The sequence below is a fragment of the Ipomoea nil genome, unplaced genomic scaffold (assembly GCF_001879475.1).
Source record: "Ipomoea nil cultivar Tokyo-kokei standard unplaced genomic scaffold, Asagao_1.1 scaffold2926, whole genome shotgun sequence".
NCBI lineage: Eukaryota > Viridiplantae > Streptophyta > Magnoliopsida > Solanales > Convolvulaceae > Ipomoea > Ipomoea nil.
The window spans coordinates 3,400,686-3,421,420 of record NW_017619354.1 but is presented as its reverse complement, the minus strand read 5'-3'; the positions used below and the strand labels follow the sequence as shown (position 1 = coordinate 3,421,420).

At 35.2% G+C, this 20,735-nt stretch overlaps 5 protein-coding genes across 6 annotated transcripts; 1 reads left to right on the top strand and 4 right to left on the bottom strand.

Moving 5' to 3' along the window:
- Nucleotides 1-111: 111 nt before the first annotated feature.
- LOC109161879 (SKP1-like protein 1A) lies at nt 112-1,697 on the bottom strand. Its single transcript, XM_019310439.1, has 2 exons — nt 1,277-1,697; nt 112-500 (listed from the first exon to the last, which is right to left on the bottom strand). The coding sequence occupies exons 1-2, from the start codon at nt 1,571-1,573 to the stop codon at nt 327-329; spliced, it is 471 nt and encodes a 156-aa protein (XP_019165984.1). The 5' UTR covers nt 1,574-1,697; the 3' UTR covers nt 112-326.
- Nucleotides 1,698-3,155: 1,458 nt separating this feature from the next.
- LOC109162015 (glycerate dehydrogenase) lies at nt 3,156-6,490 on the bottom strand. Of its 2 annotated transcripts, none has more exons than XM_019310647.1 (13): nt 5,961-6,490; nt 5,797-5,880; nt 5,545-5,685; nt 5,145-5,266; nt 4,979-5,060; nt 4,776-4,848; nt 4,611-4,702; nt 4,432-4,506; nt 4,249-4,356; nt 4,070-4,147; nt 3,952-3,996; nt 3,648-3,762; nt 3,156-3,360 (listed from the first exon to the last, which is right to left on the bottom strand). In XM_019310647.1, the coding sequence occupies exons 1-13, from the start codon at nt 6,222-6,224 to the stop codon at nt 3,338-3,340; spliced, it is 1,302 nt and encodes a 433-aa protein (XP_019166192.1). In that variant the 5' UTR covers nt 6,225-6,490; the 3' UTR covers nt 3,156-3,337. The 2 variants fall into 2 exon arrangements, with proteins under 2 accessions (XP_019166192.1, XP_019166191.1); XM_019310646.1 differs by lacking the exon at nt 3,156-3,360 and adding an exon at nt 3,404-3,441 and having other exon boundaries at nt 3,627-3,762.
- Nucleotides 6,491-9,011: 2,521 nt separating this feature from the next.
- On the top strand, nt 9,012-10,876 carry LOC109162016. The gene is made up of 2 exons (XM_019310648.1): nt 9,012-9,397; nt 9,936-10,876. Exons 1-2 carry the CDS (start codon nt 9,092-9,094, stop codon nt 10,761-10,763), a joined length of 1,134 nt encoding a protein of 377 aa, XP_019166193.1. The 5' UTR covers nt 9,012-9,091; the 3' UTR covers nt 10,764-10,876.
- On the bottom strand, nt 10,852-13,333 carry LOC109162017 (CDP-diacylglycerol--inositol 3-phosphatidyltransferase 1-like). Its single transcript, XM_019310649.1, has 10 exons — nt 13,140-13,333; nt 12,961-13,045; nt 12,840-12,889; nt 12,368-12,407; nt 12,185-12,229; nt 12,020-12,085; nt 11,811-11,925; nt 11,657-11,713; nt 11,454-11,552; nt 10,852-11,114 (listed from the first exon to the last, which is right to left on the bottom strand). The coding sequence occupies exons 1-10, from the start codon at nt 13,198-13,200 to the stop codon at nt 11,061-11,063; spliced, it is 672 nt and encodes a 223-aa protein (XP_019166194.1). The 5' UTR covers nt 13,201-13,333; the 3' UTR covers nt 10,852-11,060.
- Nucleotides 13,334-17,734: 4,401 nt separating this feature from the next.
- Nucleotides 17,735-18,837, bottom strand: LOC109161696 (probable BOI-related E3 ubiquitin-protein ligase 3). The gene is made up of 2 exons (XM_019310186.1): nt 18,493-18,837; nt 17,735-18,405 (listed from the first exon to the last, which is right to left on the bottom strand). The coding sequence occupies exons 1-2, from the start codon at nt 18,835-18,837 to the stop codon at nt 17,848-17,850; spliced, it is 903 nt and encodes a 300-aa protein (XP_019165731.1). The 3' UTR covers nt 17,735-17,847.
- Between the last annotated feature and the right edge of the window lie 1,898 nt (nt 18,838-20,735).

Genomic DNA, 20,735 nt, shown 5'->3' with positions numbered 1-20,735 from the left:
AAATTAAGAATTAGCCCACATAAACAACTCAGTTAATTACCAAGTGATAAACTGTGAGCAAGAGCAAGAAATCAAAAATTAAATCAATTGAGCAATACAGATAGAAGAAACTATAAGCCGGCAACAAATAAATTGCATTGCAAAATAAGGTGAATTCAAAACATAGAAGGGTAGCATCTTATCAGACAATGTCATGTTCTGCGCAAAATAACATTCCAGACATATATATATATACTACTACCATAACAATTGCCCTTAGCATCTACTAGGATATATAGCAAACATGGTTAAAGCATGGTGGCAATTAACAGACTTCAAGCTTCACTTCACTCAAATGCCCAAGCATTCTCCCTCCGGACCTCTTCTTCCTCCTCGGGTGTGAAGTCATTTTTGATGTTGAATGTTTTGCGGATCTCCTCTGGCGTCTTCCCCTTGATCATATCAGCGACAGTTTGACAGGTAAGATCCAGCAAGCTCTTGATGTTGAGGTAATTGGCAGCCTAGGATGGGAAGGAAAAAGATAGAACCATTAAGTGAAATGCTATAAACAAATAAATGTACTATTCACAACCTTTCATGCCAAAGATGATGTGAGCAAGACATTCAATTCACACCATAATTAATGGGCTGGAAAGGCACCAGAAGGGTAAGCCTGCTCCTAAAATGATGCTAAGGAGATTACATATGAATATATTGCCCAAACCAGAAAGATTATATACCTGGTTGTGATAGAAGAAAAGGACCAAAGCTGAAACTTCCAAGTTTTAGGGGCTCAAATAGATTAAACTGAGTTGATTATTAACTGTACAGAGATATAGACTACTGGCTACACAGTTTATACAATTGAGAATTTTAACAATGAATTATTAATATTAATACAGTAAGGCAATCACAGTCATAAGGAAGATGCACCAAATATAGCAAATCAAATCAGAAAAGGTCAACAAATAAACAACATTCATGAAATTACGGGATTCAGAAATACAATAGGCAATCATAATCAACAAAATTGGAAAATCTGTGCAGCTTCAATCACTAATTGAGCAAAACCTAAACAGGTAAAGGCAAAAGGCTAAATAACAAACCCTAGAAAGATATAAATCGAAGGCGAAAACAGAGTTTAACAGATACAACCGCCCATAATTGAAACCTTTAAAGTATCATGAAAATAAACCCTAATACCTAACATAATAAATTAGTATATAAAAAAACTCGATGAGAAATAAGAAAACTATATGAACGGATGAAATTGAAGAGAAGACATAGAGATTCATACCAAAATAAGATCAAAGAGCGTTGCCTGGTCAACTTTGACGAAATCGGCGTCAAAGGTCTTAAGATCATCTTCACCGGGCTTCTCCTCAGTCTTGGAAGCAGCCTCAACATGGCGTTTACAGTACTCTATAACCTTAGCCAAGATCTTGCTAGTGACATTAGGGAGTGGGATGACGGTATCAGCGCAGTCGTCCTCAATCATGTGCTTGATCGTCTGAGACTCGAGCGCTACCGCCTCTTCGACCTCGAAAGTTTCACCGTCGGAACTCTTCAAAACGATCATCTTTGAGGAAGACATCTTCTTCAATTCCGGGCGATGAGAATGGATCTAGAATCTTAACCCTAAGAGAGAGAAACAAGGAGAACGATATATTGAGCAATAGAAGGTGAAGAGTGAAAACGCTAAACGCAGGTAAAAGAGGGCGTATGAAAGGACAATCGTCGTCAATTTATAGAAGGTTCGAGAGCACCGTAATCGGCTCACTTTGGTCAAAATTAATTGTTGACTGCTGAATTAACTAATTGGGCGTCTGTTCGGTTCAAATTTTGGATGATTTTGTTAGATTTGATACTACAAACTAAAATTATTTACAATTTAATTTATATTTCAAAATAAAGTTTCTTAATAAATTTTTTTTATGCTCAAAATATAGTTTAACTTTACATAATTGAAAGAATTGTTAAATTTATAAATATTAATTTAGATATTATTTAAATTAGAGACAAAAGATTTCAGTTACCATAATATATATATATATATATATATATATATATATATATATATATATATATATATATATTAATTTAGATGCTCTCTAAAAATATGGTAGTTGATATCTTATAATATTGAGTTATAATATTAAAAAAGATTATAATATTCTAAATATATTAATTTGATTACTTACTAAATTTACATACATAATAAAAACAGGCAATTATAGTATTTCATATATATTAATTTGACTTTTTACGAAATTTATATAATAAAATTAATTCTATCTATAATATTAAAGTTATAATTAGATATAATCTATACTATAAAATAGGCGAAGCCTTGTTTGTTTTGGGTAACCCCCTCCACGACTGATCAAAAAAAGTTATAATTAGATATAATCTATACTATAAAATAAAATTTTCAACTTTTAACTTCCCGCCACATTCCTAAAATTTATATTCTAATATTGTAAAATAGTGTAATACAATTCCTAATAAAATATATTGTTTTCTACTTTCATATTCATATTATTCTTCCAAAAGGCTGAACCCCAATCCTAAAGGCCCCCCACACCCCGGCCCGACAGAGCATTTGCAAACCTTCAAAAAACTGCACCGAACTTGATTGACCAATGGTATGAATGTTTATATACATTAATTATAAGTGTTCAGTTACTACACGCAATTTTTATTTTTTTGTATATATACCGACAATTTAAATTAGTTTAATTTTACACCAATGTATGATATATAATACAGAGTAACTCAGTTAAATAATGTAAGTCTATGTTATGAATCTATGATCAATGATAGTTGACAAATTAATAATAAATTTATTTCTTTATCAGTCGAATTATGTTTTATCTTATATGCTTTTATTCTCGTGATTAAGTATGCAATTGCTTAGGTTCTAAATGATGTTTACATTATTATCTTATTCTCGTGATTAAGTATGTGATTGCTTGGTTCTAAATGGTGTTTACATTATTATCTTTGAACTCCTTACGAAATGATATAGTAATACTTATAACGAATGTGTAATATGAGGTTGATAAACTAACTACACAAGATTATTTTGATAAATGATTCATGTTACTATTATTTTTATCATTGCCTTTTCTCAATTGGTAATTTGCTAAATATGTAACATTAGCGTATACCGAATGTGATTATTGTACACAAATCCCACACTTTTTATTAGAGTTAATAACTATTACAAATATTGCTGATCTTTGATTGTAAAATAGCAGGCATTGTTAACAGAGTGAATAATTATAACAACAAAATATAGCTCTCAGTTCTGTAATTTCAGTGAAATCTGCACTTTGCCCCCAAACATCATTCACCTTCATATCTTTGAAACAGGGAGGCCTGCAGTAATTGAATCCAATGATGTTCTCAGACAAAACACCCCAAATAGAACATACATTTACAAAATTCTGATACTGGAACCACTACTGGAAATTATGAAATTTCCGACCACCTGAAAGTGATCTTAAATCAAGTCGAAAATCTTGTTCCGACCACTTTTGATATCTGGAAAAACCTTTGTTGCTATTTCCGACCACTTTTTGGTATCAACTTGATTTAAAATCACTTTCAAGTGGTCGGAAATTCTATAATTTCCAGTAGTGAACTTTGGGTGAGGAAAAAGTTACCTAAAGCTTTTGAATTGACAATGCTTGGGCAAGCAGGTGGAGGCAAAGCGTTCTCGTTCAAGAATACGTCCACTTTGTTTGGGTCGTGCCAGACTGGGTACCCTTTGATCTTACCCTATAAATTGACAGTCTCACTATAAGTTTAGGCTTTTAGTTAACAGATAAATACACACATCCTTCAGTTGCATGTATGCATACGGGTTAAGAACAACATTGAACAACACAGACAAAAGAAAGTAAATTTAGTAAATTCTTAGCATTCACAAAGACAAAGATCATCCTTATAATCTTCAAGATTGCATACCAGGACATTGAGAGCAGCGAGTGTTGCCATTCCCTCGCGAGTCCACTGCACAAGCAATGTAGGACTATGAACATTATGTGTTTTTGTCGAAATGGGAGAGGGAAAAACGCGATTTTACCTTGGAAGCAGAAGCTATGTGAGGAACAACAACAGCATTCTTCATGTCTGCGAGCCCGGGTTTCATGTAAGGCTCATCCTATTCGAAAACAGTAGTTGAGCAGCTAGTGTCATCGCCGAATGGTAGCCTAAAACCACATTTCACAGAAAAAGGATAAAACGGTTTCCAGTCTGGATTACCTCAAAGACATCAAGGCCAACACGAAACATGGGATTTTCTCTGAGGTGTTGCACAAGAGCTTCCTCATCAACAACAGGACCTCTACTGCAATTCACTAGTATCGCTTCCTGCAATACGAATTCCGTGTTTTTTTCATGAAGTAAACCAATAGGGAAAGTCTGGTTTTGCGTAATTACTGTTACCTTCTTCATCATTGCAAGTCTTTCCTTGTTAACAAGATGAAAAGTTGTCTTGTCCAACACAGGATGCAGGCTTATCTACGCAAACATTTTGAGCAGACAACATAGTAGGATCAGAACTCCAGCTGTTTGTTTTCACAAAATTGATAAAACGAATGGTTGGCTATTGAGAAGATGCATACCACATCAGCTTCTCTCAGCACCTCGTCCATGCTCGACGCTCTTTTCCAGGTAACAGGCTGTTCACCATTGGATTTCAAAAACTGGCCATAAGCTGTAAAAGGGAAACACATTAGTATTAGCAATAAAATGTCGTAAAAAGTTGGTAGAATGAGCTGCAGACTTGCCTGTCACAAAATTTTCTAGACGAGTGGATTGGTACAGATCATAGTAAATCAAGTTCATTTTGAACCCTTCAACCTATTAGAACAAGACCAGATTTCTTCTATTAGCACGGCATATCAAGTAATCAATATAACAGCTGCATTTACAATGTCAGATCATTAAAAGAAGGAAAATTTAAAACATAGGATGAGAACATAGTACATACCATCATCCTTGCATATGCAGATCCAATTCGACCTGCTCCAATCACACCCACAGTCTGCCCTTTAAGCAAATTTCCCACAAATCTAAAATAGAGCATAGCACTTACTCATCAACCAGATTTCACAGTTCAGGAAGAAAGTAATTAAAGTTAGTTAGGATAATCATACAAATGTGGGAGCCATCCTTCATATTTGCCATTCCTCATGAACTCATCTGCCTCCACAATTCTTCTTGCTGCAGCCAATGAAAGTGAAGCTGCTAATTCTGCTGTTGTCTCTGTCAGTACTCCCTAACCATCAAAACTGTTGGTTTTAGACATTTTAGAATGTAATTTCTAATTGACACACACATACAAAGAACATCCCGCAAATGCATTACAACAAGGTTACAAGTTCAACTCCAAGCTGGAGCAACTGGCCCCTAGGCTGGTTTAGATTGCACAGCTCTGATACCAAATTGAAGCATGTGCTCAATCTCAACTAAAAACTTAAGCTGATAGTTAGATTGCACATTAATGGCTATATGCACTATTACACAATAAATAAGTGTGTAAGATAAGGAACTTACAGGAGTGTTTCCAACAGCAACACCATACTTTGTAGCAGCATTGACATCAACGTTGTTATACCCTACGGCCATGTTACTGAATGCTTTACCGCCTGCTTTGCTCAGTGCAGAGAAGAGCGTCTCTCCCCAGTCCTCCGTCAACTAAAAAGAGAACACATTTGCACAAAGAAACCATTTTTTTTAAAGAAACAGAAAACCCAGTACTATATAAGCATGCATCAAGAAGTAAAGTTGATATGGTCATGTTGTCACCTGTCCTATGACTCCATCGCACTTATCACCTATCAGAGCTAAGATGTCCTCAACAGACAAGATGGTTTTCTTCTGAGTACATATCTGGGCAATGAAAACACGCGAATGAGAGAGAGAGGGAGAGAGAGAGAGTGATGGAAAGCTGAAAGCTTTGAATTGCTTACTTCTAGGCGGCAATCTTGTTGAACCAAGAGATCAATCCAACGAGTTCCGGGCATGGACTTTGTGCTGACCACTCTGTATTTCCCGTTTGGGTTCCACACTTCAATCTGCACCGGTGCTGCCATCGTCGTCTTCCCTTCCTTATGCTCTGCTCTTCCAATTATCCTGGGAATGAGAGTGTGCGGCTTTCTAACGTCTGCAGCTTTTCTAGCGGTGCGGGTATATAAACTCAATAGGTGGCGGAGATTGTGTGTGTTGCGGACCATGGAAATCAAGATTGGGTAAGGCGCGAAATGGTAAGCATTTAAGGTGCCTGTTCTTCTTCTTGATTTGATGAGTGATTGATTGGGTGCTGGTTTCTGGTATCGGGTGTGGACGCGCAGGGATTGGATGTTGCTCGCAAAATATGCAAAATTTGTGGTTTTTATTTTTTAATGTTTGGACCTCTCGTTTGGGCATAGGATAACGAGGATGTGGGTTTCCGACACGTAAGCACGCTGCTATCTTCTCCTTTCTTTCCAGAATGACAAAGCTTATGTGAGCCACTGGAGTATTCAAAATGGTTAAAATAATAATAGTAATTGATAATAGGCACAGAAAATAAAAACCATACATATGAGACTAATGCTACTCAACCTTTCAAAAATTCCTCCTCTAATTTTTATTTTTTAGTTGAGCTTATTTTAGAATTTTTAGTTTATTTTAAGGTATAAATAAGTTTATTCCTAGATCAGAGAATAAGCTCGCTCATACTATGACTATAACTGCTCGCTACTGATCCCTCTATTTGGTTTCATTCTATTCCCTCATGTATTGAACTTTTGTTATAAATGAAGTATTGCATTTTCCTTTTAAAAAAAAGTTATAAGTTTTTTGGTAAAATATATAAAATTTTAAATAATAGCTTATTTTGAAACATTATCTTTTAAGTATAGCTTCAAAATAAGGTAGTAGCTACTAGTTTTGTTTTAAAAAAAAAAATTCAGTTTTAAGCTAGGTATATAAAATAGAGCCTTACATGACATTTTCTAATTGGACAAATTTTTTAGCTCTTTGTGTTTCGGTAGGTTGAGAAAGTATATGAACAGATACTACAATGTAATGGAGCTAGTAGCATTCAAAAAAAAAAAAATGGTAGGATCACCAAATTCATTCGCAGATTATAAATCACATCATGAAGAAAAATATTAGAAAAAAATTAGAGGGAAAATAGCATTTTTCTACAAATAAAAAGATTACGAGTTCGATTCTTGCCAATACTATCTCAATCTAGCCCTTCTTACATAATTTTATTAGTAAAATTTATCTTTTCTGTATAATTTGTAAACTATTACGCATGAATAATATTTATCTCATGACTATTCTAAAGTAGTGGTTACAGATTTCACTGGTCACCTTACAAAAATGGGTCAAGAAAATATTGGGCTTCACATCACTTATAAATGGGCTGTCTTAGGGTAAATAATAAATGGGCAGAAGCCCACAGCCCATACAAATTTGGATTTGGGGGATGTGCAATGGTGCACAGTACACCCTCTACGTGGCATGTGTTTGCGGATTGAATAATGCCACGGCCTCCACAAAGCAGTGTGGTTGCTTTAGTCAAAATGGACTTTTCAATAATTGACATTTCACTAATTAGGAATTGAATAGGAGGACAAGTGGATAGTGCTACTTTTATCTTATGTTTATAGGGAATGGACATTAGTTATTTAGTTTAATTAATTCTTACTTACTGAGATATTTCTTATTCCAAAAGGTTGAACCCCAACCCTAAGGGTCCTCCACACCCCGACCCGACAGAGCATTTTGGGAGTTACTGAGATATTTCTTAATGATCGGATTGGTATCCCTTGTAGAAGGATACATTTGTACCCTCACAGTATAAGCTATGAGGTCCTATCCTCGAATGGAATTTTTTTTTTTAAAAAAAAAAGCGTTGAACTCGAGTTTAAAATTTAAAATTGTTATTTTTTCCTATTAAAACTACTATCTAACCAGCATTATTTTTAATATGATATTGTTAATTCATAAATGTTTTTTTTTTTTCCTCAATGAAGATAGACACAATCATTAAAAAAAAAATCATGTAGTAACTAAATGCATAAAAAGAGTAATGATATATATTTCGGGACCTATTATGGATGGTCCAACAAACCTAACGTAATTGACCATGAGTACGAATTTTGAATAATTTATAATTTGATATAAGTATAGCATGTAGATTATTTTTGGATACATAGAAACATTTTGAACCGTCTTGCATAAATTTAAATGGAGTGTTTTAAATGTTCAATCAATATGATATATATAAAACATTTTTTTTAACATATTTAGAACAACCCTAATGTAAATTAGGAAACAGTTAACTATTATGTTTTAAAATAAGAAATTGGTTCACACAAAAAAAAAAAAAATTGAATAGGAATAAAATTTGGAAAGAATCTTTAGATTTAAAATTGGAAAACAAAAACTAAAATATAGTTTAGTATTTTATGCATATCATTGTTTAAACTTGAAAGTGGTATGAGAGATTATTTAAGTAATGTTAGAAAATTAACTTACAAAGTTACAACTTTTATAAAGACACAATAGTCTAAATTCAAGTTTAAGAAGGTAAAAATTAAATAGGAAGCATAAAATTATATTTAGCACCTTCCAAAAGTTGGCCAAACTTGTTTCTTACCTATTTATATCCATATTTCTCCTTTAAAAAAAATGAGAGAGAGATAGAGCAGAGCTACAATTTTGACATTACGAAAATAAAAGCACATCAACATACTTCAAATTTAGTCCTTCATAGCAACACATGTGTGGAGAAAACAATATGAAGGTAATATTGATGAATACTTTGAATTTGTGTTCATTACAAGTAGTAAGTTTTATTCAAAGTAATATTTATTTATGTAACGTATTCTGGGTATTCAGAATTTACCAGAGTTGAACTTATTTTTAAGTGAGTTGAGATGAGATTGATGGGCGTAATCAACGGTGGAAAGTGGTTGGCAGTTTTAATCGAATGACCACGTCCTAATCCTCCACTCTGTCTCTCTCCCACGTTCTGAACCTCCTCCACCAAACCTTAATTTAACAGGCACAGAAACGGAGAGGGTCTGCTACTGTTAGTGTTGCAATGGAGAGGCTTATCTCTTTCAACCCTATCTCATCTAAGCCCGCTCTCCCTCCTCGCCTCTCTCCGCTCGGTTTCGCCACCGCCGCCCGCCCCAAACTCGCCTTTTCTCCGCCCTTGACTTCTGCTGACTCGCCACGCTTCCACTCGATCCGCTGCCGTTACCTCGACTCCTCCTCCGTGGTAGCTTCGGAATTTCGCGATGCTCTCTCCGATAAGGCTTCTGAGCCTGCGGATTTGCCTGATGGGAATGCGCTCCAGCCCAATTTCATCCAACAGATTGCTGAACATGTATTCAACCGACAAAAGGTACCAACTTTAGGTTGATAATCTTATTTTGCCTTTTACTTTTTCTGTTAATCGTGATTTTTGGGGAACCTATCAAGACTGGTAATCAAACCACTGAAATCTGTATTATTAACATGCTTCATGATTTTGACTATGAAAGGAATGCGCTTTTCCTAAATTTACCTTTTTGAGAGTGAATAATTGGGTATCTAAACTAATGTGCATGTAGTTATACCCATTGAAGATGTGTAGTGGAACACATAGAAGCTATTGTTTGGTTATGTTCATGGGTGATGCCAAAAAAGATAATTTTTTTAGGTTATGGTACTAAGAAGCTGCAGGCATGGTGTCCTATGGCATGAATGCATTGTCTTTTCTGGAAATAATTAATGAATGTGTAGCATGTGTTACTATGAATTGTAGATGTGGGAATCTGAACTATGAGATTTACATGTTTTTTTGCTGCGTCCACTGGTGAATTTCACTTGAATTTTGTGTTCTTACTTTAACATGATGCAAAAGGTGTATTTCTCAAAATATTATTATGAAAATGTTTCAGGCAGTGGGTGCGATAATACTTCTTTCAGCTATCTGTACATTGTTTCATCCAGCCATTGTATCACCGGCTTTTGCTAGCTTTCAAAGTGCTGCAAAGGCCGGAGGTTCTGCTGCATCTGCAGCGGGTATTAGTAGTGAATTACTAAACAGTGCATGGACCGGGTTCTTTGCTGGCTGCTTACACACATTATCTGGGCCTGATCACCTTGCTGCGTTGGCTCCACTATCAATAGGCCGGACTAGGATGGAGAGTGCTGCTGTGGGAGCTCTCTGGGGTTGTGGCCATGATGCTGGGCAGGTGATATTCGGGCTGTTGTTTCTACTCTTAAAGGATCGACTCCACATTGAAGTCATCCGAACCTGGGGTACGAGAGTGGTTGGCTTTACCCTTCTTGTAATTGGAGCAATGGGAATTAAGGAAGCATCTGAAGTGCATGCACCATGTGTTGCCCTAGAAAACGGTGAGTGTGATGTTAGTTTATATGACGGGCTCGAGGCTCCTCCGGCCATTGGGAAAAAGAAGAAGGTTGGCTTAGCTACATTTGCCACCGGGATTGTTCACGGTCTTCAACCCGATGCTCTCTTGATCATCTTGCCTGCGCTTGCTTTGCCCTCTCGCCTCGCCGGTGCTGCATTCCTGGGTATGTTCTTGGTTGGTACTGTAATTGCAATGGGAAGCTATACTGCCTTCATTGGTTCATTTAGTCAGGCACTGAAGGACAGGGTCCCTCGAATAACCGAGAAGCTTACTTGGGCTGCTTCACTTCTAGCTATTGGTCTAGGTTTATCTCTTCTAGTCAGCCAATTTTTTGGTTTTAGCCTGTATTGATTTGAATCCTACGTTTTTATTTATGTTAGCGAGATTTGTTTTGTGTTTCAAAATCAAAGTTGACAATCAGTGTTCTCTTTATCTTTACAAAAAATTAAGCTTTAATGTTATATATTCAACTGTACTAACTGTGTATACACAATTTGGAATATAGCATAGAAAAGCCTAAACATTTTACAACCATACACAAAAGATTTGCCTAAACAGAGTCACTATTAACCAGTTCATGTCTTGATTCTGTTAACAAAATGACCAATGCAAGTATGCAACACTTCAAACAGTCTTTCTCCCCTCGAACTATTGTTTTTTGTTGATGTCATAAAGCACACAAATATCTGCAGCCGATTTCATCTGAAGAAAAAGAAAAGACATGCACGAGGAGAGTAAATATGTGTTGTTTATAAACAAGAAAACGGATTGTTGTGTTGAAGTGAGAAATTTAGAGTATTATGGTTTCATTCAAAAGGAAGATTCACTTATGAACAATGGTGACAAAGAATGCTATACACATGCTCAAGAATTTGCCTTCTGAAAAGGAGAAGTAGCCAATAACTTTCTGTGTTTTAGATCAGAAGTGTTCAAAAAGTTGGATTTTTTTTTTTTTGGGGTTAGACCATGAGGTGTCCTGAGTACTACCAATATATAACACTGAAAAACAAGTATGTGAACACAAAGGCAGTATTTGTTTACCTGTATGACATTAACAAACTGCTTAATTGACCATCCAAGTATGAGAAGGGCAATTAGAGCGAGATAAAGCCAACTCTTGGTTGCAGCGCTTAGAAGAACCTATTAAGGAAACACAAGAAATCTGGTAAATGCTAACAAAAAAATTGGCACCATACCAGAATAGTTAATAATATAACCAATCAATCTTACAGCTGAAGGCTTACATCAAAGAGGTTTTCAGTCTGGTTCTGTGGAAGAAGGAACAAAGTGATGTAAAGAACCTGTACGTCGTATAAAATCAATGCATGCAGTCAAAAGTCAAAACTAGGATAAACATAAGAGCAATTAAAATTCGTAAGGATTTCTGGAGATAATCACCTCACAGGACACACAACAATAGCCCATAAATATTCGGTTTCCATAGTAAGCCTTAAACAGCCAGTTACTGCTGTCTTTTACGTCTTTATGACTAGTTTTGCCTACTAAGAAGGTACTGCAATAGAAGATAGTAGAAACAGAGATTTAAAAATCAACTGAGCCATATATCCTGTGAGGACTGAACAAGGAGGAAAGAACGAGAATATTACCTATACATTTGCAACCAATGGCTCGCAATATCTAACGCAAGCAAAGACAAGAAAAGCAAACCAGGCCTGACAGCACGTGGGGCAAGGAAAACGAAAGAGCCTCAGGCATGTTGAGATTCATTTAACTAGCCAGCGACAAAGACAAACAAAGCCACAATTAACTACCTATATACTTGGGAGAGAATCACCAGCAGACAAGCAGTGCTGATCCTGAGAAACCGCCATATACCCGTGTCAACCAAACTTAGAAATAAGCTAAGTGGAAGAAAAACTGAGTTGCTAGCCTAAAGCTTAATACAAACACCGACTAAATTATAGAGGCAACGAGACTATATGCTTATCAGATACCTGTCAGTTACCATGTCCAGAACTGCTCCAAATGTTGACACTATCCAGAAAAGGAGGTAAATATATCAAATATAATGCTATAGACCCCATTAGTCATTACATCTAACACAAAATATGAAAGTTACATAATGAATACTATCAGGGATGAAGCTAATCAGCCATAGCAAGAGATAATACATGGAAACTAGTGCTGCTGATTAATGGGCTGTCTAGTAACAAGACTTTTCATGTTTTCCCAATTTAGAAAGAACTACCATAGCAGATTAGCAGTCTCTAAATAATATGAACTAACCCTAGCAAGATTATTAGCATTTCTAACGCAGTTGTATATATACTACAGAGTAGTTCATAAAAAGTTGTTATTCAACAAATCTTTAAACAACCCGCCAAAAACTAAAGCTCAATGTAGAAATTAATAGTATACCAAACCCCTACTAGAAAGTTATTTTTGAGAAGTTTGATTAAGTCTCACCTTGATTGAATTTGCGGGCAAACCAACCATCCAAAGCATCACAGACGAAGCTACAATCATTCAAAAATCCATTTCTCAAGCACAAAAGAGAGAGAGAGAACACATGAAAGTAATTACTCACCTGATGAAGTAGAGAACAGAAAATAACTTTTTATCGACAAAACACAGCGCGAATGCAATACAATTTAGCAGAATTCTTATGTAGCCTGCATACAACATAACTTAATAAGGAATACTTCTATTGACGCTAAGTCGATAAGCTCAAAAACAGTGACAGGGATGAGCTAAAGAAAGGTTTACCAATAATGTTGGGAATGTAGAGGTACACGTTCAAGGGCCTGCTCCTTAACTGATCGGCCATCGGCGACGACTGTTTCAGGTTAACCGATAGATGAGAAAACTATGATTTCCGATCGTAATTGACACTTGATGAAACGCCGCCGAGGCGGCGACTTAAACTTATCGACGGGGATGAAGTGGTCTGTCTCCCACCGAAGTCAATGTTTTCAGTCAATAGTGGACCCGGACATTGTGTGCCTACATTCCATTTGGATTACACAATAATGACATCAAATCATAAGGTACTTATTATAATTGATTATAATTAAATCGGCATACTTTAAGAAAAAAATATACTTTTCGTTCATAAGTTATAAGATAATTGTAAAATTCGTCCCTAAAGTGTTAATCGTATTCACTTTGTGTTCCTAAATTATTATTGAAATTACACTTTCGTCCTTTTATTAACTTTGTATGCTTACTTTTTGTCTCTAAGTTATATTAAAGTTGTAAATTTCGTCATTAATGTTTTGTTAATAAATGAACGAAAAGTGTAACGCCATTGATAGCTTAGAAAAAAAAATGAACATAATAAATAATTAGAGACGAATTCTACAATTATCGTATAACTTGAGAATGAAAAGTGTAATTATTTTCATAATTTATTAATTGAAAGTATATGTTAGTGCAATTATTTTTTAAAATTTATGTAAAAAACAAAAGGAGAAAATAAATTTAAAAAAAAGAAAGAAATATAAAAACTAATATAGCGGTCACCTTGATGTGCCCAATAGCCACATGCACTGCTCACGTCTATTGAGCGTTGATGGTGCATACCAATTAGATGGTTTCTAATCTACTAATTATACTGTCCATCGCGATCCACAAAGTTTTGTGAATCGTGGTTCAAAACGACACACACTATAGTGTATCTAAATTGATATTATCTCACGTATTATTTTTATTATATTATCAAATTAAATTGCAATTGAATTGAAATAAAACTGTAGTTGTGTTGAAATAAAACTGCAGTGTATACAAAATGAAACTGAATAACAACTTCACATATTTGAGTGTTTATTATCCAGCGAAATTGTAGTTATATCAAAATGATACTAAAATTGTGTTGAAATGAAATTACAGTGCATATTTGATACCTAAATTACAATGCATATTCATTTGTTATGCTATGAACCCGTGTCCAGCATGCATGCTAGACACGGTAACGGCGCCGTTAGGCACCGCTCTCTTCCACTTTTTTTTTTTTTTTTTTTTTTTTTTTTTTTAAATTAGATCACTTTGTTATAGGAGTATATGTTCATAATTTTATCACTATATGTTCATAATTGTAAGTTCATAATGTCAAAACTCTGTGTTCATAATTGCATAACTGTACATTCATAATTCCGTAACTGTACATTCATAATTCAATAACTGTAAATTCATAATTTTTGAAACTCTATGTTCACAATTTTAGAGCTCTATGTTCATAATTTTATCACTATATGTTCATAATTGTAAGTTCATAATGTCAAAGCTCTGTGTTCATAATTCCATAACTTACATTCATAATTCTATAATTGTACATTCATAATTCCATAACTGTACATTTATAATGCCACAAACGAATAATGTCGTTAACGGCAATACAAAATCAATTTTTTTTTTAACTGAAAGACCGCGTTTTCCCTTAAAACAATTCGTGTCCACAATACATTGTGGACACGAGTCCACAGCATAATTTGCCAATATAATTTGCCGTTTTAATCCGTAGTGGCCTAGTGGGCTTTAAAATTCTACATTCATGTAATATACTGACTTTTATCTCTCATATCCTCTATCATTTTCACCTCATCCAAAAAGAAAAAGAAAAGAAAAACTCACAATAAACCTGTATTAAGGATGCTCTAATATAAATTAGAGTTCACAATACACATGATGAACCATGATTTACAATATAATTTATTACAGTTTTCAGTCTATTGGGGTGACGCTAACCAAATCTTGACAAAAGCCAGAACAGGACCCATTACATTTTCTTTCTTGCAGGCCCATAATCTCATGAGGCCCACAATATTGGTGATCAATCGTATATCCTACACCACGGCGCACATAGCACTGTGCGCCGCGCGCCTCCCAAAACGACGTCGTTTTGGGGTAGTGTTGGGAGGCGCAATAGGAAGTTGCTGAGATTATGTGTATTTATTCACAACGTTATGTGTATTTGTTCACAACGTTATGTGTATTTTTTATACAATTATGTACATTCTTTGTATACAATTATGTACATTCGAATCAGAAAATTTGTGTGTATTATGTTAAGAGTTGATGTGTATTATATTAAAAGTTTATGTTTATTATGTATTATGTTAGATTATGTGTATTATCTTTTAAAAAGAGTATGTATATTTTGTTATATAATTATGTACATTCATGTATAACATTATGTGTATTCTAGTATAAAATTATGTACATTCTTGAACAGCGGGGTTTTTTTTTAAAGAAAAAACTACTGTCATTCACTGGGGCGGGAAATTTCAAAAAAAAAATAATTAAAACGACGTCGTTTTGCATCTGGGCGCATGGTGCAACGCGCGCCGTGGTGTAGGATATAAATTGCCATTGGTGATTCTGTTATATTATTTGTCATTTTGGGCCTTGTTGAGAAAATGAGAGGGAAGGGAGAGACAACATAGTAGAGTTCGGCAAATTATTATATGGACCACGGTTCAAAATGACGTCATTGAATTTTATGTGTTAGAATAATGAAATTTTCAGGGTAAGATAATATATATTATGTTTTAGAATAATATACATTATGAGTTATAAAAATATATGTTATAGTGAGTCGCTTGAAAAACAAAATTTATACAAAATGATGTCATTTTTAGACAGTGGTCCACACAGCTGTGTGAATCATGGTCCACACGGCTGTGTGAACCATGGTCCACGCAATAACTATTGGTAGAGTTGAACAAGTTCATCATTTAAATGGATAATTTAACTTATCACAGAGATAAAATTTATCACAAAAAAATAAAGATTAAATCTCACCAACAATAATTTTTTTAGGGGATCATGCTATGCCTCATTGCCCCTTACTTTTTTTTTTTTTTTTCTTTTTTGAAAGGAAAAGGAATTTTTCATTACTCATAACAATCTAACTACAAAGCACTCACAATGAAAACAGAGGGAGAATCTAACCCTCCATACAACCGGGTAAAGAAACGACTTTCTTAGCTAAGGCATGGGCAACCTAATCCTCCGACCACTTAACAAATGAAAAGGTGACTAGTAAAAAGTCCTTCACAATACCCCTTACTTCTATTATTCACAATCGATCATTTTATGATGTGACAAAATTTACTAATAAGCACTACCCCAAAGGTATTAGTCCAATGGATAAGAAGTTTCAATTAAGACATGATTTTAGTGATATGTTGGGGTTCAATTTCTGTGACAAACATTAGAGTGTGGGTTCGATTTCTACCCCAAACATTAGAGATTTGAGTTTGGATTGAATTTCTTGTGTACAAAAATGTGCAATTTGGTGTTTTGTTTTAAAGTTAGATTGTCTCAATTTACCTCATCATGAGTTTAGGAGTGGGCTCATAAGATTCAAGATAAAATAAAACTTGAGTCAATATTGTGGTGAAATTTGAAATCATGGGTTATCAAAAATAAATAAAATTATTAGGCACTAGTAAATTAAATGAAAAAAAGAGAGAAAGAATTATGAAGTGGTTGGGTTGTGAATAATAAAAGTATGAGTGCTTGGAGGTATGTGTATCATTACTCTTTCTTTATATAAAAAAATTATTTTATTCCCTTCTAGAAAATTTTCTTCTTGACATGACTCATAAATCATAACTATTGGGTGTAATTAGTTAATTCCACTACCTTCTTATCAAGATTAAATCATCTAATAAAAAAAGAAAAAGATTAAGAAGATAAAATGTGAAAGGGGTGAGTAGCATCACCCTTTCCTTATTTATCATTAAATATTTGTTCCGGTTTTCCACCATGAATTCTTGGAATGGCTTTGCCACTCGGAATTGCTTTTTGGGCATGTCATCATCAACGAGATCTCATTGCCACCACTTTTAATCCCATTTTTAAAGTTCAACTGCGTTACACTGTTATTATTGCTCTCACACCTAATGAGCAAAACAAGGACAAAATGTATAATATTAATAAAAATCATTAAATACAATTATTATTATTATTATTATGTGTAAGTGATTGTATGTTTATTTTTTTTGTTGGTACAGATCAAATCTTGATGCATTAACCTAAAAACTCTTGGAAGAGTTACTTAGAGTGAGCATTGTTGAGATTTAATTGGCTGGAATAGTTCATTGTCAAAATGTAGATATCAATGTAATATGTAAAAATTTAAAAACAAATTGCTATTCAAGAACACAATGTGTTCGATTTCCTATATTTTGCTTGCGCAAACAGTTCAATTAGTTTTTTTTTTTTTTTTTTTTTTTTTTTTTTTTTTTTTGTGGTAAATTGTAACATAAGAGTCACAGTGTGAGAGTCAATTTGGCCAGCTCGCATAGAACAAGGGAATTAGGGAATTTGCTGGGGAAAGCAGTGCCTGGGGAAGGCAGGAAGAAAATAATGAATTTAATTTAGATGTTCTAACTCTTGGGATAAACATCTCTACTGCTCTACGCATCTACACTAGAAATCTTCTACGAAAAAGAAAAAAAGAAAGATGAAATCATAGCAAAGCTTGAATGCTTGCTTTCTTAAGCATCCCACAGAGAGGGCATGAATCCAGGAAAGGGTCACAAGCTTGGCACGAAGAAAGGTGTCTGCATGGCAAGAACACAACGCACGACACCCCAGAATTGCAGCTTTTGCAGGCCATATCCCCCCGTTTACTGTTCTCCCCGTTGCCGCCGCCGCTTCCTCCGTCGCGGAAAAGTGGCGCCGCCGCCGCCGGCGCATTATCATCACCTCCGTTCTCGCAGCACGACTCGGCGTCCTCCGCGCCGCCGGTCCAGGGCTGCAGCCACGCGCTTTCTTTGAGTTGCTCGATTGTGTTGTTGAGAGACATGGCCATGGCTTCCTTCTCCTTCGCCATGCTCTGCCACGCCTGCTTCTCCATTTCGATCCTTCTCAACATGTCTTCTAACTCCATCGTCTTGTTCAACGCCTTAGACATTTCTTCCTCCTTTTGTTTCAGCAAAAATTGCTTCTTTGATTCGTATTTTCTCAGCATCAATGCCAGTTGCTGTTTTCTCTGCTCTTGTAAACCCAATCTCAATCTCTCATTCTGTCTCAAAACAAACACATAAACCCAATATCAGACTTAACCCCGAAAATCCCAGAAATTAAATCAACAATCTGGATTACGCCATACCTGTAAAGAGATAAAGCGATCAATTTCAAGAATTTGTTTCTCAAGCTCAGCCGCGAGATTCTGAGAGAAACCCATCGACGGCGGCTGAGGATTCTTGGCTGCCACAAAATCGTTATAGTTCTTCTGCTGCTGCGGAGGAATATTCTGATGAAACTGCGGCATGACGAACTGTTGCTGCGGCGGAAGAGGAGGCGGTGGTGGGTTGAAGCAAAAGTGATGATCAAAACCAACCACCCCGTCGACGGCGGCGGCGGCGGAAGCAGGGGCGTCACCGTCCATAAAATCCGGCGGAATAGCGAGAGGAAACCCAAGATTTTGCGAGTAAATCTGCGCTTGAATGGCCATGAATATAATACCCAAGTTTTAACTTCCCCCCAGCCTAGTATTTGTAACCACCAAATTAAAATCAGAAACGCCAAGAACCAACTAGGCAGTACGTCTTTGGAGCAGGAAATCAGGGAAAAAAGAAAGCAACAAAACAAAGTGTGAGTTGGGTTTGGTTCAAAACAGGAACTTCACCTCCTTGATTCGTTCTTGAACGAGAAGAGTGTTGTCTGCGTACGTATATATCTATATCTATCTATCTATCCAGATATATATATATATATAATGTTATTATTATTATATAGTTGTTGGCAAAACCTATGCGTTTGTTGTGATACGAGGTGTGGGTTTGGTGTAGGTTAGGAGGGGAAAGGCAAAGGTATATATGCATGGCCTCATGTACCAAATAACATATGTATGGTACTATGAGGCGTATGGATTAAACAAGGAATGGTGGGTGGCCCGCAATTAAGAATTTTCTTGAAATTAATTAAAAAAAGTAACTGAAAGGTTGAAATAAAAGGAGGAATATAATCTGGTGAGCGTGAAGGAAAGGACGTAAACATGCAGATTTTATGACTAAACTATCGGGTCAGAGACATTGAATTGGGTGGTGTTTACATACTACGTGGTTGAATCGAATTCAATGAAACCAAACCTATTCAATTCCGATGATCCATTTCCCATTTTTCCAGCCTCCAAACGCTATCTAATCTGTGTGAATCGGTCAGTTTTTTTGGGTTCCTTATTCAATTCCATTTTTCCAGTGGGTCAAACGCCGTGGGAATTGGTCAGTTTTTATCTTAATCAATCACACCATTAATCCTTCAGTTTCTTTTCTTTATTTATTATTTTTACCTAATAATAATAACTCCCTTCCTGTTCCTGTTCCTATTCCTAAGACTCCTAACCCACGTTTATCACCGTGCCCTTTTACGGTTTTACCGCCCGGTGAACCAACTGTTACACAACCAAACAACGCCAACAAATTCTAAACACATGGGGTCATATAATATTGTTTTTCACAACAACTTCTAATCTAGAATACTTCAAAATACATTGTTCCAATTTTTGTCTCCGCCCAAACCCGTTACCAGATTTTTATTAATTTTTTTTGCTTCTATTTTTTCGTGACAAGAAAAACCCTCGATTATTATTTAAAAATGGATAAACCTTACTACTATATAATAATTTTTTTTCCCCTAACCACTACATGAGAAGAGGCCCTTAACCCTACCCAGAAGCAGATTTGGTTACAACGATCCGATTTTGATTTTGAATCAGAGTCAATCTTAAAAGATAACACTCATAACAGTTTAGTTCTATCAGATGGGTAAGATTTAGAATTTGGTTAGGATTTAGATAAATGTTATCACATGATATCCAAATCAAGTTTACATTCAAATATACCATAAATTAAAATATCAAAATAAAAAACTAATCAGATTCCTCCACAGTTTATAACTCATCGCAATAGTTGGAAAGAAAATACTACATGTACTCTCACTTTTTACTCTCAATTTCTACCTTCTCACACAAATCCTTGATGTAGACACTTTTCTGGGATTTACATGATGAAAATATCATATTCTTGTTTGTCAAATCATGAAGTAGAAGTGAAGAAATATAGTTTAGAAATACATGAATAGAACTTAGTTGGAAATCCATTATAGTACGTTGAATTATTGTTGCAAAGTCCCAAAAAGAGTTACCAGTGCACAATTAATTACTGGTACGTACATTAATAATTAGTGAACGCAATAATATGTTTGTCCACTCAGTCGTTGTCAGATAAATCGCATAGTTTCATCGTAGATATCACGATAGTTTAAGATAGTTGTCAGTCAAACGTGACATTGGTGCTCTCTATTATAGAAAATATTAAATAATTAATTAATTATTTAAAATTACATACAGAA